The sequence below is a fragment of the Vigna radiata genome, chromosome 5 (genome assembly GCF_000741045.1).
Source record: "Vigna radiata var. radiata cultivar VC1973A chromosome 5, Vradiata_ver6, whole genome shotgun sequence".
In the NCBI taxonomy this organism is placed as follows: domain Eukaryota; kingdom Viridiplantae; phylum Streptophyta; class Magnoliopsida; order Fabales; family Fabaceae; genus Vigna; species Vigna radiata.
The window spans coordinates 21,100,405-21,127,584 of record NC_028355.1 but is presented as its reverse complement, the minus strand read 5'-3'; the positions used below and the strand labels follow the sequence as shown (position 1 = coordinate 21,127,584).

The following is a 27,180-nucleotide window of genomic DNA, read 5'->3' as shown; positions in this document are numbered from 1 at the left end:
TGAATTGACCTAGAAATACAATAAATAGAATTGTGTCCCACAAAAGCAGTAATAATTTGAAAATGGATCTCACGTGAATCACATAATTTGAAAAATGAATACACAGTCAAAGGATTTGTACCAATGAAAGGAGTTAGCAGCAGAAGGCAGAAGAGAGAGAGATAACTAGGAAGGAAGCAGATATGAAAGCAAAAGGGTTGTAGGGAGTGGTGACCCACTTGATTAAGTTGAGCTAGTGCCAGGCTAGCTCTCAACCACTTTGGGTGGGTTAATATGGTAACCTAAGCTGCTTGACACCAAAAATAGACAAGTATCCAAATGCAACCAACAGTCAAGGTGCCAAAGTAGGCACCCCCACCACCACCTGATAGCTACCCACATAAACTGTGATCCATATACAACAACACTCTGCTGGTACAATTATTGAATTTGTTTTCATAGAATATCCAGCACAATCTTTTATTCCAAGTGTTTTACATCCTCCTCACACTCAAACCAACTCATGGATCTATCGATAAAGAACTCAGATGTTGGGAAACAGACAACACTCCTGCTTTCACTACTCATCCCTCATTCTAATTTGGCGTTACTCACTTACAGTTAACTAATAATTCTGCCTTTCTTGTTTTTCGCCCTTATCCACACCAATATAAACATCAAAACAACAAAACCACTCTAATACACCCATTACACAACAAAACCGTTTAAACTATATTTTCCTCCTTCTATATTTCTATCTACCATCTTCCTAACCAACTAATACCACCCTTCAAATCTCTAATATATGAAGAGGTCAGGACCAAATTTTCTAACACACTACGTCTAACTTTCATTTTTTTTTATTATTAAAAATTACCCTTAAGTTATTAAATTAGGATATAAATTCATTCAATGTGATATATATTTCACAAATTTAATTATTTTTTTAAAGTATGTATAGAGAAAAGGGATTGGAATGGGAAGGTTGGTGGTGTTTAACTCGAAGACTGCTATTTTCAACATTCCAATTTTTTTTACCTGCATTCACCTAATCTTTTAAATGTTCATTTTATTTTTTTTTAGTAAATAATATAAGTTGAGTTTATTCGATTCTTCTTCTTCTCTAATTTGAAATTTTCATCACACTTTCCTTCCTCTACTCTTTGCTAATTTCCTGATACGCAACATTTTCCCTTCGAAAATGGTTGTTTCAGAAAATATTTCTAAATCCATGAATATTTTCTCAAATATCTATTTTGGAAAATTATTTTTGTATTTTAAATTGGGTGTTTCAGATATTTTCAGATACGGAAATACATTCTAGACTGAGAAATACATTTCAAAATAAAAAAGAAAAAATTAGAATAGATGTTTCAAAAGTCATCTATGAATCTGAAAATACATTCTGAAACACCTATTTCAAATTTTTTGTATTCCATAATTATTATTTTGCAAAAGATATTTTTTGAATCCGAAAATACCTTGCAAAACACTTATTTTGGAAATTGTTTTCGTACATTTCGTATTAAATTTTTTGGAAGTTATTTTTTTGGATTTGGAATACCTTTCGAAATATTCAATCCAAAAACTACTTAAAGTAAAGAAGTGTATAAATATTTATTATATTTTTAATGAGGGATAATTTGGGAAGTATAATTTTATGGGGTGCAGGAAGAAGCAGCCTGCCTGAAAACGAGGCCGGCTAATGTCAAAACCAATGGGTGGAAACCGGCCCAATTCGACGTTTGCTTTATCCTAACGACTTTGCTGTCCCACATGACACCGGGAGTTGCTGAATTGGGATTATCTCGACACGAGCCAGGTTGCCGAAAACGAACTAAAGTATCAGTATTAGTTATAGGGGAGCACTCCGAGTCACTGTGACTGTGTTGTGTGCCATGACATGAAACTCACGTGCTCCCTTTCACTTTCTCTCTAAATCTTCAAGTAAAGTCTAACGCAAACCTGAGCCTCGAAGCTCTCGTTTCCGATCCAATTCTTCGTTCCTCAATGGAGGACGCGTTTGCCAGATCTATTCCCGAGGTAACTTCGTTCTACTTTCTCCATTTTCCCTGCCGCTGCAATAAACAGCAAATCTCATTGTTACTTCACAATCCTCATTTAACAAATCTCGAACAATACATTCTTTATTTTTAATCTAAAATTATAGAAGACATCGGAATGTGAATTATCTATGTCTTGTGTTTTGCGACCTTCGGTAATAGAGATATTGTGTTTTCATGATCACGCAACGTAATAATGTTGAAAATCCATGATCACACATGCTTGCATGCTTGCCTCTCGCAGCAGTATTATTGAACTCTGCATCGACTTATCTCTTCACACAGAGATTGCTATAGCTCAGTTATATATTTGAATGTTCCGCTGGAAAGCAATAATTATTGTTGTTAATTTTGTCAGGTCCTCGATTTCTTCGGAGTGAACCCGACTAAGGGTTTATCTGATGCTGAGGTGCTCCAATTTCCTTTCATTTCTTTGTCGTATCGATTCTCGTATTTTCTTAAAGCCCGATTATGTTGTTAATAGTTTCAAATGATTAAATCGCCCTTATTTTCCAGGTAGTACAACATGCTAGACTTTATGGGAATAACGGTATGTCTTCTGTAGGGCCGTGTATATTTTAATCCCTTTCTTACTTGGACAAGAGAAGAAATATCAAGGAATGTGGTTTTATCTTGAAATGAATTTGCATTTGTATAGAGTGTCAGATGGCAGTCAGGATAATAAGATTACACGACTGATCTTAGCATTTGAGAAATTTACCTATTGCATCTTTTTTACCAGTTTTGTTAAAGTATCTTTTTTGTTTGCCTACTAATATTTCTTTCCTTTTCTCTTACTGCATGGTGACGGCTACACAGTGCTGCCTGAAGATCAAAGTAAGTATATAGAGTTGTACCTGCCTTATACTTTTGTTTGATTATGTTATTTAGGCAACTTAGTGCTTTTCATTTGCTCTTCCTGAATGGCAATGTCAGTGCTTGGTACTTAATTTTGGCTAGTTATATAAAAAGATTTTTTTATTCACTGATTTATATCGGATGCTAAGTAATTTGCTGATCATTCATAAAATCCTATTAACGGTAGTGTAAATGGTTTGAAACTCATCTCATATTATTGCCAATTGAGGTTTTCACGATTCTATCACACTAGATTCCATAGTTCTTGTTGTTGCTAAATCTCATCAATTTAATATGCAGGAGCTCCTTTTTGGAAATTGGTTTTGAAGCAATTTGATGATTTACTTGTAAAGATACTAATTGCAGCCGCTCTTATATCTTTTATTCTGGCTTTAGTTAATGGAGAAACAGGCTTGATGGCATTTCTGGAGCCTTCTGTAAGATATATTTGCACTCATGTTGTGTTAGATATTTTTAGCAACAGTTTTATTTGGTAAAGAATTAATTTTTCTGGTAGTTCTTATACATAATGATGCAAAACTGAAAAAAGGCTGTATCCTTCCTATAGAAGCTGTAGATTATGAGCTAAATGACCTCATTTTACTACTTATTGAGTACGCTTGCACAATACTGCATGCCCTCTTGCATAACTGGTAAACTCATGAAAAAAGGATTTTTATAGAAAATGTACTGAATTTTTTCTGAACTAGAGAATATAACAAAATTTTCTATTTGATTACACTATTTGTTAAGCTGGGCTTATCAAATAGGTAACGTTATTGCAAAATGTGCATTGATTTGGTTTTTGGTATTGTGTTTTTTGATTGAAAATAAATTGTTGTATGCATAGGTTATTCTCATGATATTGGCAGCAAATGCAGCAGTTGGAGTGATTACAGAATCAAATGCTGAAAAAGCTCTAGAGGTAAAATTGAAACACTGATAAATTTAGAGCTCCAAATGATGTTTGACGATAATGATTTTATGTTCATAACAACAATTTTGATAAACTTAAGACTAAAGCTCAATTTGTTTCTAATTTGTTCTTTAAATTCTCCATTTGCTTAATGAAAACTTGTTAGATTAAAATAACTTTATTTTGGAATTCTCTTGTTCTGGCTCTGTCAAGTTGAGCTCACTTTTTATCTATTGCTTTCTCTTTTGTACTATCTTAGGAGCTGCGTGCCTATCAAGCTGATGTGGCAACTGTCTTGCGCAATGGTAACAAACTTTTCTACCTGTCTAATTTTTTGTAGCATGGTTAGTACTATAGTGGCTTTCTGGCGCTTTATTAATGATGACATATGGTGTTAATGGGTGGTGTTTTTGTAAAAGATAATTATTCATATTTTCCATTTCAAATATTTTTTTAATTTCAAAATTTTCTTTAGCATTCCTAGCTAATTGTGGTAGTTTTGTTAAAAGTTTACTAAACTCAATGATATGCTCTTAACTCTAAAGGAACCATGTCGTAGTTTTCCTTACTTTTTTCTCATGGTCTTGTCTTTTTCCTGCTTCTACTTTTGGGGGGGTGTGGCTGGATAGGGGGAGGTGAGTTATCCTCGTGAAACTGTGTTTGTTTTGTATGATAACATTGGGTATTCGCAGAGCCATTATTTAAATAAAGGATCAAATAGTTTCAAGGGTAATTTATTGTTGTTTCCTCTTATATAGGATGAAGTGTTCATGGCATTTTGCACTCTGTTGATTCCAACTTTTGTGGGATTTACTAAAGATATATCCTGAGACTAGCAAGCTTTACTTTCTTGAATTTCTTAGGGCTTGTTTCTTGTTGTTGGAGAATGTCTTTTGTTCTTTTGCTCCTTAAGTTTGATTTGGAATGATTTTCGTCTTTAATAATCAATCAATCAATAATTAAAGATGTTATGACAAATAATGAAGAAAATAAGATTTTAAAGCTTGCCAAAAATAGAGAAGTGAAGCCAAAGAGAGTTGGATCCAGTAAAATATATTAAGAATAAACAAGGCAAAGTTTTGGTGATGATATGAAAGAGAGATGAGAGAATTCTTTTTATAAGAATTTCAACTATGAAAAGGGACTAGAAATCAAGAGGATAGACAAATTTTGGCTCGCTTATCATATAATTGAAATTAGAGAAGTAAAAGAGGCTCATAAGAGGAAATGGATAATTTGCAAAATTTTTGGTTCTTGTGGAGGTTTTAAGTGTGTGGGAGAACAAGGTATAATTTTGTTCCTTGACTATTGAACAAGATTTTGAAATCTAAGAAAATATCCTATGAGTAGAGGAAGAACACTTTGGTTCCTATACCTTGGAAAGTTACCTTAATTGTTGTCATCCCTAGTTTACTTTTGTTAGAAGTCCCATATCGACTAGAGATAAGGTTATTTTAGAGTATATAAGTGGGTGCAAACCTCACTTTATAAGCCGATTTTGTAGAGTTGAGTTTGGCTTAAAGTCCACTTCTTAACATGGTATCAAAGTCATGATTTAGAGCTTATCCTAGCAAAATTTGTTATTCTTTGGACATATTGTTCCACCTGCTATTGGACTGCTATCGGACCACCCATTAATGTCTAGTCCCACGCTCGAGATGTATATACCTTGGCATGAGGAGAGTATGTTGGAAGTCTCACATCGACTAGAGATAAGTCAGTTTAGAGTATATAAGTTGAGTGTAAACCTCACCTTACAAGTCGGTTTTGTGGAATTGGGTTAGACTTAAAGTTCACTTCCTAACAACTTTATTTGCAACACTTTTGGGGGTTTCTTGATTGTTGCTTCAAGGGTGGTGATTTGTTTCAACATCTACTTGAGTTATAACTTAAACATAGTTTAAGCTCAAGTAGTTCTCACCTCACAAACCACTTTTATGGAGTTTGGTTACATCTTAAGTCCAAATTCTAAGATGATATTATAGTCTATTCTTGTTTCTATACTAGGCCACCTACCGTATTATCCATCCATCAATCCCAATAGTATTGGGCGTGGGGATAACATGGAGAAAATCCAATTCCCAAATTGATTAGATATAAGGTTGAAGTAGCGTATATGGATAAGGGGTTAAGGCCTAAGTCAATTCTACGAACTTGGCTTATAAGATAAGGATTGTTTAAGCTTTATATGCTCTATTTAAGGCATATTTTTTTTTCAATGTGAGACTAAACCACCACCTTTGAAGTTACAATAAAGACAATTCCCCTTAAGAGGTTGCAGCTAAAGGTGGGCTAGGTGTTTTTTGCAATTAAGGGAACTTTCCTATACTGCCCTTCATGCCCCTGATGACCTATCCAGAGTGTGACAAATGTAGGTGATCAAACAGTCGGTCTAGGATAAACTCTAATGTCATCTTAGAATTCAGGTTTAGAACATCTTAACTCAGCCCTAATAAATTGGCTTATGAGGTGAGACTTATGCTTCACTTTATGTGCTACCTTAACCATGTCTATGGCCAATGTGAGACTTGCATTTTTCCAATATGATAAAAGGGAAATATTCAAAATTGTGTAAAATTCAAGTGTCAAGAAGGACATTGGAGGAAGTTATAAAGAAAGATCTCATGATGAACAATATCTCTCTATATTTGGTCTTTAATTGAGCCAAATTGCTTCATGTAGTTCTTGTAGTTGACTTTTTCTAATGGGAAATAAGTTTTTGTTGTTGTATAATAAATAAATAAATAACTTCGCAATGTCAAGTGCCTTCTGCATTAACAATTTAAATTAGATCCGGTTTGCTTTTCTTTTCCTTTGAAAAGAAATTACAAAGACAGGTTTTCTCTCTAAGGTTGTAAATATGATTAGTTAACCATTTATTGTCGACATATATTTTTCTAAACCATTCTCCATATTTTGAGTAGACCTCCTAATGCTTTATGGAAAAACGAGAAAAGAACGGTAACCAGAAACATAAAAAACTCAAGTGTTATTTAAATGTTCCCTTTGGATAGCTCTACTGGAAGAGTCCGGGGTAAACAAGGATAGTGCGAGTTCAAACCCTTGCCCTGGGGCACATTCTACATCCCCCTAATAGTTAACAATCTTGTGTTCTTATTGTTTTCTTTCTTCTGTCTGCCTTGATGGTTCAGTTGTCTTTTTTTTTTTTAATTTTTTTATTGAATTGGTTAAAGCTTATCATCTTGAAGTTCTAGAACAAATTTTTACTTTGTATTTCTTGCAGGTTGTTTTTCCATACTTCCTGCATCTGAACTTGTTCCTGGGGATATTGTGGAGGTTTCTGGTAAGCTGATAAGCAAACTGTCTCTGTTGAGTATTTAATCCTGGAAAGTTGAAAGTTGAATCTGTTCTGATTGTGAATTAAATAGTGGGCTGCAAAATTCCTGCTGATATGAGGATGATTGAGATGCTAAGCAATCAAGTGCGTGTTGATCAAGCTATTCTTACAGGTATTCTTACAGCTTGTATATTCTCTGAATAGAACTATTGAATTCTTTTACCTAGGAATCACTTCATTTGTGTGGTTGTGTCTGAAAAGAGTGAAAATGTACTACGTACCCTCACATGTTGACAATTTAGGTAAGTGTTTGTGAATTACTGATGTAGTTGATTTGTCTGCGTATTGTTCTATGATTCATAAGAGGAAGGTTTTGTAGGTGACTTTTGTTCTGATTTTTAAGTAATACTTAACATTAACCTTGTTGATCAATCAATAATTTTAGCTTGTTAGTTTTGATAAATTGACTACTAGAGTAATACCCTTGAAAAAACTGATTTTCTTTTATAGAAACCCATGTTTTAAAAAAATTGAAAATACTTCTCTGTCTAGTGTATGCTTTTGCCTGGTTATTTTTTGGTACTGCTATGTGTGAGCAAGTGGTAACAGATTAGTAAGTTTATTGGGGTCTAGGCTGACTCCTTTTTTGCTCGGTTACTTTAACTGTCCAAGTAGCAAATTTGGCTGAGACATTTTTTAAATCCTTTTGGCTTAACAAATTTTGCTGTTGTTACTATTGCTATTCATTAGAGTACTTAAAGGTTCCTTTTGGCTAATTAATGGCCCTGTTGCGAAGTTTTCCTTTAAATTATGCTTTCAAAATGCTAGACAATACTTTGAAAAAGGAAAAGGTGGTTAGATAAATATGTCAATCTCACTCCCTACACCTTGTGTGTGGAAAATATGCCATGTCTGTTTAAGGCAAAAACTACATGTATGAATAATTGTTTATTGAACACAGTTATATGTATCTTCTGACATCTCACTGGATTAATGTGATCAAGATTCTCTTTGCTGATTGTAGGTGAGAGCAGCTCGGTGGAGAAAGAGCTGAAAATAACCACAACTTCAAATGCTGTATACCAAGACAAAACAAATATTCTGTTTTCGGTATGAAGCTTGCTTTCTTTGTTCAACCAGCGTGTGGCTAATAAGGTTTAAAATTGTTCTTTAGAATATAAATCGTTTGGATTTCTAAATCCAATTTGTAATTATGTTTGAGGTAGTGACACTTATCTAAACTCTACTTTGGATGATTTTCTGTTTGGTGCAGGAAATTTGGTTTGGTGTTACTTGTTAATAACATTTTTGTAGATGTAAAAAATTTAAAGCTGTTTAATCGAACCAATCTAGCTTTTGATTAAACATTTCAGCTACTAGTTCTTGAGAGGATTTTGACCTGCAATTTTCTGTAGCATTTTCTCATTTGTGCTAATTGAATCAGTTCAATGTTTGTGATGTTTATGATCAATTGTTGTTGCTTAAAATTGATACACGTACCTACCAACACGCTGGTCTATGTATGCTCACACTAAGTGAAATTTATATGCCCGTACTGATCATTATATTTATATATTGTTCATTGAAATTTATTTGCAATTGAACAATGTTAGTCATTATTTAAAAGTAATTACTTTGTGACTTTTAAATTTTGTAAAACATTAACATGATGATTTTGTTTTTAAGGCCATGTAAAAAAACATTAGTAAATTGAGAATTCATCATCATTTATTTTAATAAATACTGTAAATCATTTATTCTGGAAAAGAACTTATCAGCTGTTATAGCAGTATAAAAATTATTTAATTTAAATTTAAATTGATGAAATTTGACATATGATATAAACATACAATCTTAAAGTTTATTTATAAAATTGTTCAAAGGAATTATTGTTAATAAAAAAGATAGAAACATGATGCATAGCCTTAGTCCAAAATATTTGATTATTTGTAATTACTACTTAAAAATAAAATTGAAATGAACTACTATTGGACATTAAACATGACTGATAGCTACGTTGATAGTTGTCTTCAGAAATTTCAAAGGTCCATGAATCACAGCAATATAAAATTGTGTTTGCATTAGTGTTCTTCTGTTTGCATTTTCTGTGCATCCAAGTTTCAAATATTTAAATAAGCACGAGTTCAAGGCACTGTTTCTTGTAGTCTGGTAGCCTTGTGTCATTAAATTGTTCACGTTACTCTTATCTTTTTCCCTCCTATGTAAGAGTTGGTTTTCACTGTCAGGGTACGGTTGTGGTTGCTGGTAGGGCAAGAGCTGTTGTGGTGGGAGTTGGTCCTAATACGGCCATGGGCAGCATACGAGATTCAATGTTGCGAACAGAGGATGTAAGCATTGAATTTTACATACAGTGATCCTTTTACTCCTTGTATCTTTATTCAATTTTTTGCACATTTGTGTTCTGTCTTGACACATGTATAGGAAAAGTTGCTTTTTACTTTTACACACACAATAGAGGTGGTTACATCTTTTATGATTGGTCGCAGGAGGCAACACCATTGAAAAAGAAGCTGGACGAGTTTGGTACCTTTTTGGCCAAGGTGATTGCTAGTTCTGTGATTTCACTGTATTTCAAACTACCGGGGAACACCCAAGCTCACATCAATAATAGTGTATATAAGTAGGGTCAATCCTCATCTTAGAAACTGGTTTTATAAGATTAAGGTCTAAACTACTTTTTAAGATGGTATAAAAATCTATCTTATGTCCATTATAAGGGTTACTCCCATGTTATACATGTACCAAGCCTGTATTTAACGTACAGGAGTATATTGGAAAAACCTATGACCTACATCCATTAGAGATAATGTCAAAATAAAGTGGGAGGAATTCTCATCTAATAATTTTTGTAGGATTTAGTTAGACCTAAAGTGTTTTGTAAGACAAACTTAATGGTTGTTCTTCTGCTACACACATATTGCATGGTTTGTTGCTATTCTGCTGCATATTGCATGGTTTGTAATAATAAATCAGACAGGCTATACAACTGTTAATGCATTTTTTGTTTGTAAGCCTCCTAAATGTACTTGGTATTAGCAGTTCTATCTGAAAAGTTGAGATTGGTAGTTTGGGATTGAATTATGCTGTTTTTGATGACGGCACTTTTTCTCAACTGTTAATGCATTTTTGGTTTGTCAGCCTCCTAAATGTACTTGGTATAAACAGTTCTTCTGAAAAGTTGAGAATGGTAGTTTGGGATTGAATTATAGTGTTTTTTATGACAGCACTTTTTCTCACCTACTTTTGGCATTTAATATAAAAGTTCATTTGAGGCAGGAAAATAATTTTAATTGATAAAAATGTAACCGTAGGTTTAGGAACCTTGGTTTTCAAATGTTGGGGCTGCTCGTCTGCTGCATATTTCATTGTTGGTAATAATTGATCAGATAAGCAACACAATTGTTTATGCATTTTCGGTTTGTCAGCCTAGTACATCCAGTTGTTATCAACTGTACCATCTGAAATGTTGAGATTGGGCATATTACACTTCAAAATTTGAATCTACAATGTCATATAATTTGGTTACCTACCAATTTATATGGTAAGATGACTCCTAAATGAATTTGCATCTTACATTATTAAAATGAATCCATGTACTTTCATATTAAAGATAAAAAATTTGAGACTATTCAATAATTGATATTTTTTACTTCCGACAAAAAATAATCGCAAGTCATGTGGGCTTAAATTCTTAAATGCAAAGGAATTGGAAGAACACTTTTGAACTTATCCTATTAGACAGTCCACTACTTTATTGTCACTAATTCAATGCACGTACTCTATTTAATTGCTTTGTTTGCATTCTTCTAAAACGAGGCTTTGTAAACTTACAATTAACTAGTAGTTTTGTATGACTTTTGCTTAAGTTGTTTTTTTTTTCTTATCTTTTTCTGGTTTAATTGAATGAATGCCACTATATTTCAATTATATGATATATTTGAAGTAATATTTTTGTTGTCTTTCTATCTTTCTTTTAGAAAGTGAACTATAAAATCGACTTGTAAAATCGACTTGTAAAATGAGATTTGTATCACTTTACAATATGACATTATCTCTAATCGATGTGAGCTCTTCAACTCACACCCCCATGCCGAGGAGTAGACATCTTGAGTGTGGGACTAGGAGAAAACCCTATAGTGGGTGACATGATGTCTAACACCTTGCTAGGATATCTCTGAATGATTTTGGTACTATCATAAGTAATGAACCTTAAGTCTAACTCAATCCTACAAAAACACTTTGTAAGATGAAATTTGCACCTATTTATATATCTTTAGTCTTTGTGGACTCTTTAACATAAGATTCAGTACAAATTATGATTCAAAAATTAACTTGGTGATTTAGGATTGAGTTATAATGTCTTTAATAAACCCACTTTACCTTTTCTCACCTGTTTTGGCATTCAATGAGAAAGCTCATTTGATGCATGGCATAGAATTTGAATTATAAGTAAAACCCTTTTATTTGGGAGCCGAAGTATTATCAGCTTCAAAAAGTAAAATATATCAAAGGAATATTTTTGTGTGAGAAATCATTTTTATTATTCAAGTTTTAACTTTGAAGCCCACTTATTATTCTATTTCCAAATTGTGAGGGTGGTGGTTTCTTTATTTCTTTTTTACAGGTTATAGCAGGGATTTGTGTTTTGGTGTGGATTGTAAATATTGGTCACTTCCGTGACCCTTCTCACGGTGGTTTCTTGAGAGGTGCAATTCATTATTTTAAGGTTTGTTCACCAATGAACTTTGTATTATCTTTATCAATGTTTCCATTTGCTCTTGTATTCTGTTTTTACAGGCATCATGTTGTATTCTTCTGTTGTTTTTATTTACATGTACTGCTAAGTTGTTTTATGTTTGGTATCTCTTTGTGTTTGGTGTATAGTTGCTTATGTTCGCTCTTTCTTTGGAATAAGATATCATGTTGTCCTGTGAACATGAAAATCTTTTAACTTCTAATCATATTCCTGCTAGATTGCAGTTGCTCTGGCAGTTGCAGCAATTCCAGAAGGGCTCCCAGCAGTTGTGACAACGTGAGTTTAGGAACTTATTTTTGTTTTTTCTCTGGAAGCCATCATGTATTTAAAATATCTTTATTTTAATTATATAAAATAAGATATAGATGTTTTGGCTTGTGTGTTCATATAGAATCTACAATTTGTTATATATATTATAATGTTTTTAATTTTGGGAGTTAATGTCCTTCATTAAATATGATTTATTCCTCTCTTTTTTTTGTATAAGAAATATGTTAAGAATGAAACAAACCATAAGGCAGCATTTCTTAAGGCCCTTTTATGAGTGATGTCCTAGAGGTATTACTATTTCTTTCTGTGAGCTGAAAGGGAGAATTCCAGTTCCTATTAAACTCAAATTTCAATCACTATCATTTACTTAGATTTTTAATAGTCACATTTGTGTATTGAGTATCTTAAAACTCATAATCTCATTTGTCTAAGTTGTTTCTTTGTCCTTTTGTGTACCTAATGCATGTTATCGAATTTTACTATTACTACTTAAACTTTTTGGAGTCTATACCAAATATTGGTATTCTGGGCAATATTGCTATTGTTTTTACACTAGAAACTTTTTTGATAAGGAAGAAAGGCATTATGATGTTTTTGTAAGTTTGGGAAATAGACCAAAGCTGCTTACTATATGGGAAAAAGACTAAAAACATTAATAGACAAAAGCTACTAAATTCTTCAACACTGCTTAGAAAAATCCCTCAGAATGGTTTTGTGCTTTGCCCTAGATATTATACCACCAAGTAGAAGCCAAATGCCTAATAATCTTAGCAAACCAGCTATTGTGCTATAGAAACTTGCTTACAGAATTACTCGTTCCCTCCCTACTGACTGGAGACTTCTCATGATATGCTGAGATGTATGTTTGAATTAATTTTTTGGTTAGAAAACAACATATATTCAATGTGATGGAAAGTTAATCTAGGATTTTTTCTTTTTCCTATTTTTGTTTTGATTCATTTTCTTTATAATAGGTGTTTGGCTCTTGGAACAAAGCGTATGGCTAGGTTGAATGCCATTGTTCGCTCCTTGCCATCGGTCGAGACATTGGGCTGCACAACTGTTATTTGCAGTGACAAAACTGGGACGCTAACTACTAACATGATGTCAGTTGCGAAGGTGAGTTTGGCTTGACACTGAAATGGTAAAATTAAAATTTATTCATTTGTCTTTTTTGTGAGTTTTCACCTTCCCACAAGTGTCGCATTGGATTGTGCCATCCTCATTGAACTCTGTCCCGATTAACTGATGCTTATTTTTTGGTTTTGTTTTAGATGAAACATTTTGAATGAATAATAACCTCATTGCTATTATGTTTTAACCTTTCTCTTTATTCAGGAATTTTAGATGTAGTATTAATAGAGTTTGTGATAAAATCTGCTTCTAGATTTGAGTAGTATTCAGTTTATGAACTATTAAGCTTTTCTCTTTCCTCCTTCCCATTTTTCATTTATAGAATGCTTTTGATATTCATCTTTCAGTCCTGCCATGTTTTAATCAAGCCTGATACCAACTACTGCCTGCATATAGTGCATGCACAATTATTGTTAGGTTTAGGATGATACAAAGTTGTTGTGCACATTGCTTTCCTATGTGTGTTTCATCGTGCAAATTATTTTCATGTATTTTGTTACATGTTGAAATTTTTACCTGGATGCTTATGGATGACTTTTAGCAATTTCCTTGACCAAATCCGATGGTTTTGTGGGTACAGGTATGTGTTGTTGAATCTGCAAATCGTGGCCCTGTTATTTCTGAATACAGTGTCAGTGGAACAACATATGCACCTGAAGGCATAATATTTGACAGTACAGGGATGCAGGTATGATTATGTTCATTCTTTGTGCTTTTTCATTTACGTACAAGCAAAAAACACACATCACATTTATGGCTAAGTATATTACTGTTAATAAAAGGAAGGAACCTTAGCTAGCTGCACAAAACAAAATTCATGGATAGTTTGCCAAGTCAGTGTATGCTTTGTGGTGGATATACATGCTGTTTTAATTTGCAAAGTTGACACAAGAAATATTGCATGAATCAAGCCCTTCCTTGAAGCACAACTTTGCCCTGTACTAGAACTCTTATGGCTGCAATGGTTTAGCAGCACAGATGGTTTTCTTGTTTATCTTCAAAACATAAATTCATTGTAATTGTGTATGCAGTTTTGTTTTAGTTAAAACAATGTTTCATTTTCTTGTTTTTGCAGCTTGACTTTCCTGCTGAATTGTCTTGTCTTCTTCACATGGCAATGTGTTCTGCTCTTTGCAATGAATCAACCCTGCAGTATAATCCTGATAAAGGGAATTATGAAAAAATTGGTGAATCAACTGAAGTGGCACTACGTGTCCTGGCAGAAAAGGTGTGTATTTTTTCCACTGCTCGTGTCTCCTATGTTAGAAGATCCATCATTACTTCAGTATACTTTGATCATTTGTTATTTGTAGGTTGGTCTCCCTGGTTTCAATTCCATGCCATCAGCCTTGAATATGTTGACTAAGCATGAACGTGCTTCTTACTGTAACCATTATTGGGAGGAACAATTTAGAAAGGTGGGATTTAGCAAGTTTCTCACACCTATTTTATATTTATCTTCGTCCATTAACATATTTTAGGAAACCTGAATGTTAAAAATTGCAGGTTTTTTTAAATTTTTTTTCATGCCTATTGATCAGAAAACACTATTATACAACAGATGTTTTCATTTAAAGAAAAGGGAATAGATAAATGTTAGTAAAGGACTGTGTTATAAACAATGAGTTCAGACTTTACAATTAATCTTGACAAAAAATATAACAAACTTAGTGCTATTAGGTTAATGCATCCATAAACCAGGGGTGAGATGGCCGCTTCATCCAACATAAGAAATTTAATGAACATATGTACTATTGGATATTTTTTGGGTATCGAGCTATGTGTATTTATTTTCACACTTGATGCTTTGCAGATACATGTTTTGGAGTTTTCTCGTGATCGGAAAATGATGAGTGTGCTTTGCAGCCGGAACCAGATGCATATTTTGTTCTCAAAAGGTGCTCCAGAAAGTATAATACCTAGATGTTCAACCATTCTGTGCAACAGTGATGGTTCCATTGTGCCCCTTACAGCTGATATTCGAGCAGAGCTGGACTCAAGGTTCAACAGGTTGATTTTTATTGTTTATAATTTTATCTGTTTATGCATATTCCATAGTTTGTTTTCTAGATTTTTGCTTGCTTTCTGTTTCTTATTCAAAATAGGCAAAAACATTAGAAAAATTCAAACCATGACTGATTGCCTTGCAAGGGCATAATTCCATGTCTGTTAGCAATAGCACTGCATGGGACAGGTGAAATATAACCTACATACCTGCCTAATGCCATGCCTTCTTGCTGCTAGGCCTTGAGAAGTAATGATAGAAAAGACAATTATATAAAGAATTTTCATTGATGGTGGCCCATCAGATGCCAACCATACAGCCTCTGGCCTTCTGCTACCCTTGGCTTGAGAGCAATTTGTTCACCCTGCCTTTCCTGAAAATTCTAAATTGATGGGTCAATATTTGATTTAAAAATAAATAAATTTAACCCTGTTTATTTGTTTGCTCTCACTAGATACACTACACCACTATATTAACAATCCTATATAAAGCTAAATTGTTTTTTAATTATTAGGAAATAAATTAAATTTATAGTTGTTGTGACAATCTGATTTGACGGTCTGTTGTCTGATCTAACCAGGTAATGGTCAAGTTTGCCGCTGTCATTTTTTTTCAGTTAACTCACATCTTTGACCCAGAATTTTCCAGTAGAGAGTCCTTCAGTTGTAGGGGGGAAACAGCTTCAGTTTTGGTAAATAAAAAAAGTAGTGAGATGAATTTGTTACCGTTGTAACAAATGGATAATAACTTAGTCGGTTCAGTTTTGTACTCTTCACATACAGGAAACATTTAATACTAATCAGGCCTTTTGTCAGTTGTTAAAGGTTCATATAATTGCAGTAATTCAATTATCCTTGTTATGTCAGCGTTACTTAGCCATTTAAATTCTTAATGAAATGTTTGACTTTGTTGAAAGAGAGAAAACTAGATGGAAGATATGCTGAAAATCGTTTATATGGACCACACGACATAGTCCATTTTGTACAAGTTAGTAATAATAAATATGATATGATATGGCTACGAATAATTTTTTAATAAATCGGAAATGATTTAATATGATATTTATTTGATTATAGAACTCTTAATTTAATAGGAAACAGATGAAAATATAAAAGAATAATAAACACTAAAAATCATCCAAAATACTCTACAATTTTCTAAGATAATATCTGTAGATATTTTTAGATATTTCTTATATTTCTAACACTGTCAAGTTGAAATGGACTAAGCTTTACCTTATTACAAGAAAATAATTCATTTCCCTGCAAATTAAAAATAAAAATGCATAAAAATTTATATAAAGTCGAGACCAATGCATCACGGAAGAAGTCCGGGCCAGTGCAACTGGGAAAAGTTGAGGTCAATACATCTCGGATCTTAGAATTGTAAAAAATATCTTAAGATGTTATCTTAGAATATTCTAGACTATCTTAGAAGATCTTTTAGGCTTAGTTCTTCTTTTATATTTGTCTATTTATTTCCTTACTTAATTAGGATCTTTATAATTATCGGAATATTTGATTAGAATAAGATTTATTAGAATATAATTTATAGGCATATAGAAATATAATATCTTATTACTATTTATATTTATTGTCATCAATCTATATAAAATGAACTTTGTTGTGTAGTCTGTACATACATACAGATTTTACCACCGCTTTGGTCTATTTTTTCTCTCTTTTAACATGATATTAAAGCATTATCATCCTTCATAACCTGGTTTGTCACTACTACGTTGTTGGCTTCCCTAAAACAAAAGAAAAGAAGTGAAACTGCAATTAATCACATCCTTTGTGGTCTCTTATGTCCGACATGGTTGTCACTTTTCCACTGTTTACAAATTTGGTTTTCCACTTCGATTGATGCACCCTGTTTTAGCCACCTATCCTATGCACTTGGCCTCAACTCTTTCTAGGCTTATTGGCCCTGGCTTTTCCCAGACACAATAGGCCCAGCTTTTCTCAAATGCATTAACCTTAACTTTTCCAAGATATACTTTCCAGATGCAATGAACCTAGAATTTTCTAGATGATGGCGCTAATAGAACCTGAAAAAAGTCAAGGCCATCGCATCTAGAAAAAGCGGGTGAATGACAACTAAGAAATTGGTGAGTAAATAGATTCCACCTTAGAATAGGATAGGCTCAGAATGCCGTTAATATCATCTTAGAAAGTCAATTTTAAATATAACTCAACTTCACAAAACCTACTTATAAGGTGAGATCTACAATCATTTATATGCTATAATTTAATCATATTTCTAGTCAATTTGGGATCTCCAACAAGTATTTCTAACATAGTACATATCTGAAGATTCTATTGTAACTTATGGACATTAATAATGGGTATTTAGTTGTTTCTCTTCTGTTCATTTCCAGTTTTAGACTGTCTTTTGAGCTCCTGTTTTTTTTCTGTTGTTAACACTTAAACAAAATTTGTTGGCCAGTTTTGCAGGAAAAGAAACATTAAGATGCCTTGCTTTGGCCCTGAAATGGATGCCCTCAGTTCAACAGTCATTGTCCTTTGATGATGAGAAGGATCTTACATTTATTGGGTTGGTATGCTTTCTTTTCAATGCACAATATATAGTTTAACAGTTAAATTAATGAAAGTTGTTTACTTCATCTGTTCAATAAATTGGTAACAAGTTCCAATGAAAGAAGGTCGAGGAAGAAGCTTTATTTTTTAAATGAGAATAGTAGAATGAAATGGTATGGACTTTTTTAAGTACCTCAAAATTTAGTTAATCTTGCTTATATTTGAGTTTCGAGGGAGTACTTTTTTGGTTTTGTTCTGCTTTTCCAATATTTACATTCTTCCAGTAAGTAATAACCTTTTTCTTGTGTTCCTTCTCTCCCCTTGTGTAGGTTGGGATGCTGGATCCTCCACGAGATGAAGTAAAAAATGCAATGCTTTCCTGTATGACTGCTGGCATCCGTGTTATAGTGGTCACTGGGGATAACAAGGTTTCAAACTCCTGCCAATTTTTTTTTCCCTTCAATGTTTCATACATCTTGTCTAAAATTACTTTATACTGAATGAATCAGTCCACTGCTGAGTCACTTTGCCGCAAGATAGGTGCCTTTGACCAATTGATTGATTTTTCTGAACATTCTTACACTGCTTCTGAGTTTGAAGAACTTGCACCTCTGCAGCAAACTATAGCATTGCAACGTATGGCACTTTTTACTAGGTATATTGTTTTATATGTTTTCTCTAATATTTGATTTTGTCAAACGATTGCAGAATAAAATGGCAATTTCTTTTTTTGTTTAACCCTTTTGACATAAAAAATTCATAGCAAAAGTTGTATGTTATGTTAGGGTTGAGCCTTCTCATAAAAGGATCCTGGTAGAAGCATTGCAGCACCAGAATGAAGTGGTATGGTTGCTTCCTTTATCAGAACATTATTTGTAATTACTAACTAGTAACGTGTTATCCCTGTGACTGTTTTTTTTCCTTTCAGTTTCTTATCTTCCTAGGTCACTTCAATGTTCTTGTCATAATTACATAACTTTTGTGTTTATATGCGTTTAGTTGTATGGCACATTATCTATAATTACTAACTAGTAATGTTTTATTTTTGTGATTATTTTTTTAGTTTCTTATCTCCCAAGGTCACTTTAATTCTCTAGTTCTTGTCATAATTACATAACTTTTGTGTTTATCTGCATATAGATAGGCGTATGGCACATTATTCAGTGGCTGGATTGTGAGGATTATTTTTAGGTGAATGCTCCTCGTTGTTATTTTACACTTGTAGTTTTGATTGTGGATACTGGTGAGTGGAATTCAAAAGTTGAATAGCTGGCCTTAAATGAAGTTCTGTACCGAAGATAGCATATACGGTACAAATAATTTATAATATCTGCATAAATGCCCAAAACTAAAATGAAGCATAAGTCACATCTTAAAGACACAGGCATCTAATATGATGCATAACTAACAAGTCAGTGACAAGAGTAACAGTAAATAAATAATTCAGTGCCAAATCACTGCTTGAGGCATGAACTTGTGCCAGAAACACTGCAGGAGGCTGGAACAAGGCAGGGCCAGGCTAGGAAATGCAAGTGAGGCTGTGAAGTGAAGTGCAACGAAATGATAACAAAGGCATGTGAAGTTTTTCCAGTGGAGGGATGGAAATGAAGTGCTGACTGGAGAGGGTGTAGAGAAGTGAAGTATAAAACAGTCTATGAAAACAAGTGTGCTTGCTTCGAAACCTCTTAGCTGCTGTAAACTGGTTGTATTTTGTTGCAAAAATAAGTGAGGCTGCGGGAATTTTGAAGGGCTTTATGCCAGAAGTTGAAAAAATAGCTGGGGCTTCTGGTACAAAACGGATGGGAAATCACACTAATATCTATAGAATGGTGAGATAACTCAAGGTAGGTAAATATGAATCTTTGACTCTTCTTTTTGGATCAGCAGACCTTTGACCCTGTACCCACGGCCCATACCTGATGTCACAATTAGGATGTGTGATACACAAAAGAATATGATAGAACATCATGATACTCCTGCTTGAGGTGTAAGATTGTCATACATGCTACCAACACCTCTTTACATCTGTTTTATGCATAGAAACACTTAACACCTGAAGTCCTCTTAAAAGTAATTGTCATCTTGGACACATCTCAAATACTGAGCCAACTCTTCTGTACGGCTGGTCACTAGTACTGGTATTATAAGATAAAATTTTGTTTTATAAGCATTCATAAAAGTCGGCTTAAAGTATAATATATTTAAAATATCAGTTTTAAGAGAAAAAAATACGAAAAAACTTAAAATAAGTTGTTCCATTATCTAATTTGTGAAAACTCTCATATAGCTTCCAAAAGATGATTTTTAACTCAACACCAGCCCTGTTCTTTTATGATAGTCGTTTAAGGTTTTTTCACCCATAGAAAGGAAAACATTTAATTTTTCTATTTTTAATGCAATTTTAAGTGAATTGCCTATTATACTCCTTTCAGTTTTTTTTATTCCAATGAACATTTATGTATCGTTACATTTTTTTTCTTTATGTTATTATAACAATTTTTTATCTCTGCATATTAATGATTTTAAGGGTATAAGTGGAAAATAATTGTTATCTTGAAATTTAAACATAATAGATTACTTTATGTAAGCTAATTTTTGCTTATGGAAAAATTTACTTCATCTTTTCTTGTTTTTCCTAGAAGTCCTTATGGAAAAAGTACCCTATTGGAATGACTTTGTTGATTTTTGTGTGTGTTCCATATCATTAGTGCTATGCAGCTCTACTAGTTTCCTGATAAAGCTCTGTTTAACAGCACTAAGTCCTCTATTTTGTAATTTATTGTAACCTTCTAATCATGGATGTTATTGTTTATGCAATTATTCAAATAAATTCTTTCAAATTTTTCGAAATTTACAATTTCAGTAATTTAGGTTGCAATGACGGGTGATGGAGTTAATGATGCACCAGCACTGAAGAAGGCAGATATAGGAATTGCTATGGGTTCAGGAACAGCTGTTGCCAAGGTGTCATCATCTGTCTATACTTTTCTCCTATATTTTTTTTCTTGTCTAGTCAATAATCAACAATCCTAAACAACTGGATATTTTTCTCCCCTCTTTGATTATAGAGTGCTTCAGACATGGTGCTGGCTGATGACAACTTTGCCTCTATTGTTGCGGTATAATAGCACATATCAATTTTCGTCTTATTATTACTTTCCTTCCCTCTTGAATAGAAAACAATTTTCCCTGTTTAATTTATTATTTGTTTCTCTTTAGGCTGTGGCAGAGGGAAGGGCTATATACAATAATACAAAACAGTTTATTCGATACATGATTTCTTCCAATATTGGCGAAGTAGTTTGTATATTTGTGGCTGCAGTGCTTGGAATACCGGATACCCTTGCCCCTGTGAGTGATACAATATTTTTGTTGATGATCTCAAAATGCTCATTTTATTCTATGCTTCGTTTTATACATACTGTATACCTGTGTAAATTCTTGATTTTTTATTGATCATGTCTTCGGTGCCCCTTGGAAGTGGTTTGAAGCCACAATGTGCTTTTATATGATTACAGTGTCTCTTCAGTGGTAATTGCACAAAAATAATATTTTCATTTTTGTTCCAGTGAAGAGTAACTTGAAATTTTTCTTTTGTTCGCTTAACTTCTTCCAGGTCCAATTGCTTTGGGTCAATTTGGTTACTGATGGATTACCTGCCACTGCTATTGGCTTCAATAAACAAGACTCTGATGTGATGAGGGCTAAGCCTCGAAAGGTGTCATACCAATAATTCATTAGTCGACCTTCTATGTGATTTAAATAAATAAATAGATAACCTTCCCTATTATTATTTTATTTTTATTTCACTTTGAATATGTAGGTGAATGAAGCCGTTGTTTCTGGTTGGCTCTTCTTTCGCTATTTGGTAATAGGAGGTAACTATAAATATCAATCCCATCTTTATTTCTGGACTGAGTATCATTTATTATACCCATCGGCATTGCTTCTTTAAATTTTCCAGCAAGATTTCTTTTTATTGAGGAATAGTATTGCTTTTTATGTTTTTATATAGTTACATATGGTAGTTAGATATAGACAAGAGATGGGTAATGCCAATCCCTTGTGATTGTTTGTAGGTAAATAACCGATTTGGGAAAATTTGTCCTGAAGGTTCTTGTTACCATTAACAAAGATGTAATTGGATGCACCAGAATAAAGGACACATGGATCTTAGGAGGACGATTCAAAAAGACCAATAAAAGAACTATCAAGAGTTCAATATGCACAATGGATCAATGGAACTAGAGGGACCCGCGTTCAGACCACTTTAGAAAGTCTGCATAGTTGCTGCATAAATCTTGGTCTTAATTAGAGGACTCGGATTGCTCAAACCATTCTAGAGGATTTCCATAGGTTAGTAGAGATGTAGGTTTATCAGCTATGGTTATTGGAGAAGTCTGGGTAACAGTAGTTAGCCTTGGAAAATGACCATATAAAGTCTAATACTTGTCAATTTTCCGGCCTAATGCTAAAACTGTCTACACAGGAGAAAAGTTCTCAAGAGGATATGTGAGAACATTGATTGATAAACTAATTAAATCTAATACTAAACGCAAACCATGCATAATACAGTTATACACTTATTATCCCAGAGGTAGAAGTCTTTGGCAGAGCATATTCTGATAGGAGAATGTCTTGTTTGAAGTAGGAGTCAACTTAATAATGGAACTGTATGGAAATGCAGATGGAAAGAAAGAGCAATAAGCTCGCAACTCTTCAGCGTATCTCTCCAAGATCAGGTATAAACTTAGGAAAAATACCAAAACCAATGAATGACCCCGAGCTATACTACCCCTACAACTCAAACCCTCCCCATCATACACTCCCCCTCTGTAGCTTTCTCGGTAAAGATGGCAATGGATAGGGTACTACAATACTTTCATTTTAAAAAATGTATCTGTAGCCAGCCCATACTCGCACGGGTAGCAATTTTAATTTTTCTACCAATCTGAATAGGTTGGACTGGTTTGTTTGAAAGCTCTGCCTATGGATCCTTCCTTACCCACCTGGATCTCAATAGTTATCATTACCACCTACAGAATTATTAATAGAACATATACCTTTTTAATAACAGCTACCAATCCAGTAGTGGCCATTTCTATCCCTTTTGGATCTCAGTTCCAGCAAAAGGAGCAAAAATGCATGTTTGCTTGGAAAGAATCTAGAGAAAATTGGGCAATGAGGGAACTCAATGTGATCGTGGTTGGTAGAATATTGCAAAAGTGAAGGGTTTAGGGTCTCAGGTATCTTGCCTGAGGGATTAATTAGTTAATTTTGGATTCATGTAAAGTTTTTACTATCTGAACAATCCAAAGGGAACGGCTACACAAGAACTGAAAGAAAAACAAGCAATTTGTCGGTGAAATAAAAAATGTCTCGGTCGAAATCAACAAAAAATTGTCTTAACCGAACATTTATTTTGAATTTCTTAAAATCCAAAAATATTGGATTGGGTTGGATTTGGATTAAATATATTAAAGTGAACTTCAATTTAGTTGGATCAGAATAATTTTGGATTAAATTTTAATATAATGAATGCTTTGCGCACCGTACTTTTAGGGGAACCTGTCTTGAAATCTTAAAGAAGCATTGTTTTTAGTCAACTGGCTATGCAAATCAGAAACTATCATTCCTCAAGCTTACTCTAGGAAACGGTGGAGTTTAAAATCTGTCGATGTAGGTTTATCATTCTTTGAGCAAAATGCCCAACCGATCCAAATGAGTCTTAAGCATATTTGTCACTAAAAGGTGGTTTTTGAGGGAATTTTTACCTTGCTATTTCAGATGGGATGGAACTCAGATGTAGTTGGAGAATCCAGTCTCAGAATTCCTGGGAATCATCTTTACTCTTTTTTGTTTTTAGAAGCCTTTCTTTCCATAATTTTGAACCAGTTTTTGCAATGAAAGGATATATTGGAAATCATGTATCTCAACTACTCCAAGGACTCTACTTATATAATGAATTGATAAATATACTATTATATTTTCCTAGTGATAATATGTTCACATAATAATGTATTTCTTCAGTTGATTTTTGGAAAGTAGATGCGTGGTCCTAATGTTGTTTATTTTGTGTATGATGCAGCTTATGTTGGCCTTGCTACTGTTGCTGGTTTTATTTGGTGGTTTGTTTATTCTGATGGTGGCCCTAAACTTCCATACACAGAATTGGTAAGATAGTATCATTTCCTCTCCAGTGGTCTCTGTACCTTTGTTTGAGCATCTTATATACACAGAATGATAACACGTGAGGAAATGTGATGTGAGACTATAAGCAGTTGATGTATGGAAATAACGTTAAAAAAATTCCAAATTTCCATGACTGTATTATAATTAAAGCAAAAAGCAGTGGAAAATAGATATAAGCAAAATGGATATTGCAACTTCAATCTGGCTTATATCTTTCAATATGTAATATTTTTTTTTGTAGAGAAAGAAAATTTAGAGATAAGAGGGAAAGCACAAATTTATGAAGGATAAGATATCCTCCAAGACAGAAATACACAAACATGATAGAAAAATAAAATAAAAATAAGTAACAATCAGCGAGGCTGCTGAGTCTCTTTCCTTATCAGAAATGAAAACTCCCTTCAAACAGCTATAAGATCAATGAGAAACCATTACATGATTATCTCGAAAGTAGCAAGACGCCCTTGAAATTGAAAATCACTTGTTTCATTAATTGAAAGAGTTAAAAATCATTGTTGACACTCAACTTCAATACTTGCTATAAAAAAACACATACATTGTGAACATGAGATTGTTTGATAATTTTTCTGCTTCAGTCCTGGAAAATACATTTTGTTGTTGGTACTAATAAGGCTTTATTTAAAAAAAAAAAATTGACTGTGCTTATTCTGGTATGAATGTTTCTTTTTGTTTATAATTAATAAATCTATTTCGGATATTCTTAGTTTAAGTTCTTCTCTTCTTCCAGATGAATTTTGATAGCTGCCCAACCAGGGAGACAACTTATCCATGCAGTATATTTGATGATCGACATCCATCTACTGTATCAATGACTGTGCTTGTCGTTGTTGAGATGTTCAATGCTTTGAACAATCTCAGTGAAAATCAATCTCTTCTGTAAGTAATTTTATACAATTTAATTTGACTTGATTATAGGATTTTGGTCCTTCATGGTTCCTTTCCTGCATATTAATAGGATGAGATCAGGATGACGACAAATATAAAATCTTTCACGTGCTTTCACCCATCAGCTTAAGCTTATGGGTCAGTAGGTTCATCAGGGTCACTAAACCTGAAGGAAGAATATATTATGAGTGAAATTAGTAAAATGATGTAACCGACATTATACCCCCTTCACTGGACCGCATTGAGAGAGATGGTGGAAATTCTGTTAATTGTTAGCGACCTCATGAAGCAATGACTCCAACATAGTTATCAGACAAGACACGGACATTGAAAAACGATGAATTTCCAGAATACAGGACATAGGCAAACCACTTATATATGATTAACAAGGCAAAAATCTCAATTAAGAACTAAATTTGTAAATTCACGGTATAAAACTAAATTTACTAAGTTCTATCATTTTCATATAATAGGGGTTCTCACAATAAAATCCTAAGGAACTTATCTCTTATTTAAAGTATTTAATTGAATCCCGTGAAAAAAAACCTTAAATATTTTATGTGTCTGCAATAATTATCGTATCATTTTTTTTTTTAATTTATTTTTACTTTCTTATGATAACAGTACCTAGGACGTGTTTAGTTAATAATAGGTGTTGAAGAGGTGTTTGAGCTGAAAAAGTGGTGCTATATCAGTCTTCTTTAGGAACGATTGCATTTGGTTATTCTTCTTTACTGTGTTTTTATCAAGGACTGGTGTTCATGGACTACAAAGCTTGAACATTGTATTCATATATGCCCTGTGATTGTGGAGGAATAAATTGAAATCCTTAGAGAAGCATCAGCTGCTAGTCAATCTGGGAAAACAAATCCATACTAAGAACCTTCCCATTGTTTTTAATGGGAATATTTGTCCGTGTATACTACAAACAATAGGAATTGTGTCTCTTAATTGTTGAATTATATTTGGGAAATAAAAGAATAGATATTGCTGTAGCAGTTTTTCAATTGATGTGAAAAATATCTGTTTGTCTGTTTCAGGGTTATCCCTCCATGGAGTAACATGTGGCTTGTTGCTTCTATAATCATAACTATGCTTCTTCACATACTAATCTTATATGTTCACCCACTATCGATTCTTTTCTCTGTAAGTATTTTTAGAAGCAGTGATGCACATTTGATTTTCTGAAGTGACAACCTGCCTGTTTATCCTGTTCATAAGCCATCAGATTGATTTTAATTTTCTATTACCATATGTTATTACAGGTAACACCGTTATCTTTGGCTGACTGGACAGTTGTCCTCTATCTTTCGTTACCTGTATGTAGTTTTCTTTAACTTTCCCAATTCCATCACTTAGTCATTTTTATCGTCGGGGACCTTTCCCCAGAAGGTGAGTCGTGCTACTTATTCATATGAACTATCCTTTGTTTCCTTGTGCAGGTTATAGTCATTGATGAGGTGTTGAAGTTCTTCTCCAGAAATCCCATCGGTAATCTTTATTCCATTTTATTAAATTTTCAGATCAATCTGTACCTTGTTTGTGTGAGAGGGTAGCTAGTGTTCAACATAGCCAGTAGTAGGATTGGTAGTCTCATTTTCGGTTGGAAGTTAACTGTCATCATAGAAAAATGTAGTTGGTGCGTTTCTTTTGTGATGCTTTTGTTATGGGATCTATAATTAAGTGATGTAACCAACAGGCACACGCACAAACACACCCAGACAAAAATTCCATATAGCTGATGTTGATTACTTTTCCTTTGGTTGTAGGATTTAGATTCAGGTTATGGTTCAGGAGGTCTGATTTACTTCCAAAAAAAGATTTACATGAAAAGTAAGATGTGGAGTAACATTTAGCACTTTTGGAATCATAAAGCTTCGATGGTATCCTTGATAGAATCTAAATCATCAATCTCCATTTGCGTGGCAATCGAGGAGTTAAACAAGGTAACTAAAGATATTGTATAATATTTGTGTTATCTGTAATATTTATCTCCGTAAAATTTCGGTGATGTAAAACAGCAAAATGTAGGAGCCTGTAGAGTTGTCGTTATCTTCAATTATTCATTTTTCTTCACATTCTGTATTTAATCAATTTTGGTAGCATAAATACCTAAATTGCACCCATTATGCCTTTCTGATAAAGTTGTACATTGTCATTGTGTATCGTTAAAAAAACGATGAAGAGATTTATGCCAGCATGTTACGGATATAAGTAAAGGAAAAAAACAAACGTTTTTTCA

At 33.4% G+C, this 27,180-nt stretch overlaps 1 protein-coding gene across 1 annotated transcript; it reads left to right on the top strand.

The window, feature by feature from the left end:
• Nucleotides 1-1,910: 1,910 nt before the first annotated feature.
• Nucleotides 1,911-27,180, top strand: LOC106761867 (calcium-transporting ATPase 3, endoplasmic reticulum-type). Its single transcript, XM_014645447.2, has 34 exons — nucleotides 1,911-2,022; nucleotides 2,401-2,451; nucleotides 2,559-2,592; nucleotides 2,862-2,879; nucleotides 3,201-3,337; nucleotides 3,751-3,825; nucleotides 4,076-4,121; nucleotides 7,061-7,120; nucleotides 7,206-7,286; nucleotides 8,139-8,224; nucleotides 9,361-9,462; nucleotides 9,622-9,675; nucleotides 11,760-11,861; nucleotides 12,109-12,167; nucleotides 13,136-13,280; nucleotides 13,876-13,983; nucleotides 14,371-14,523; nucleotides 14,609-14,713; nucleotides 15,109-15,305; nucleotides 17,749-17,860; nucleotides 18,170-18,268; nucleotides 18,350-18,495; nucleotides 18,626-18,683; nucleotides 20,712-20,804; nucleotides 20,909-20,959; nucleotides 21,060-21,191; nucleotides 21,457-21,558; nucleotides 21,664-21,718; nucleotides 23,929-24,014; nucleotides 24,781-24,929; nucleotides 25,979-26,084; nucleotides 26,204-26,257; nucleotides 26,381-26,429; nucleotides 26,708-27,180. Exons 1-34 carry the CDS (start codon nucleotides 1,990-1,992, stop codon nucleotides 26,773-26,775), a joined length of 3,006 nt encoding a protein of 1,001 aa, XP_014500933.1. The 5' UTR covers nucleotides 1,911-1,989; the 3' UTR covers nucleotides 26,776-27,180.

Coding starts and splice junctions, on each gene's coding strand:
- LOC106761867 (XM_014645447.2), top strand. CDS start 1,990: ATGGAGGACGCGTTTGCCAGATCTATTCCCGAG. Junction 18,496..18,625: donor CGTATGGCACTTTTTACTAG/GTATATTGTTTT, acceptor ATGTTATGTTAG/GGTTGAGCCTTCTCATAAAA. Junction 26,430..26,707: donor CTTCTCCAGAAATCCCATCG/GTAATCTTTATT, acceptor CTTTGGTTGTAG/GATTTAGATTCAGGTTATGG.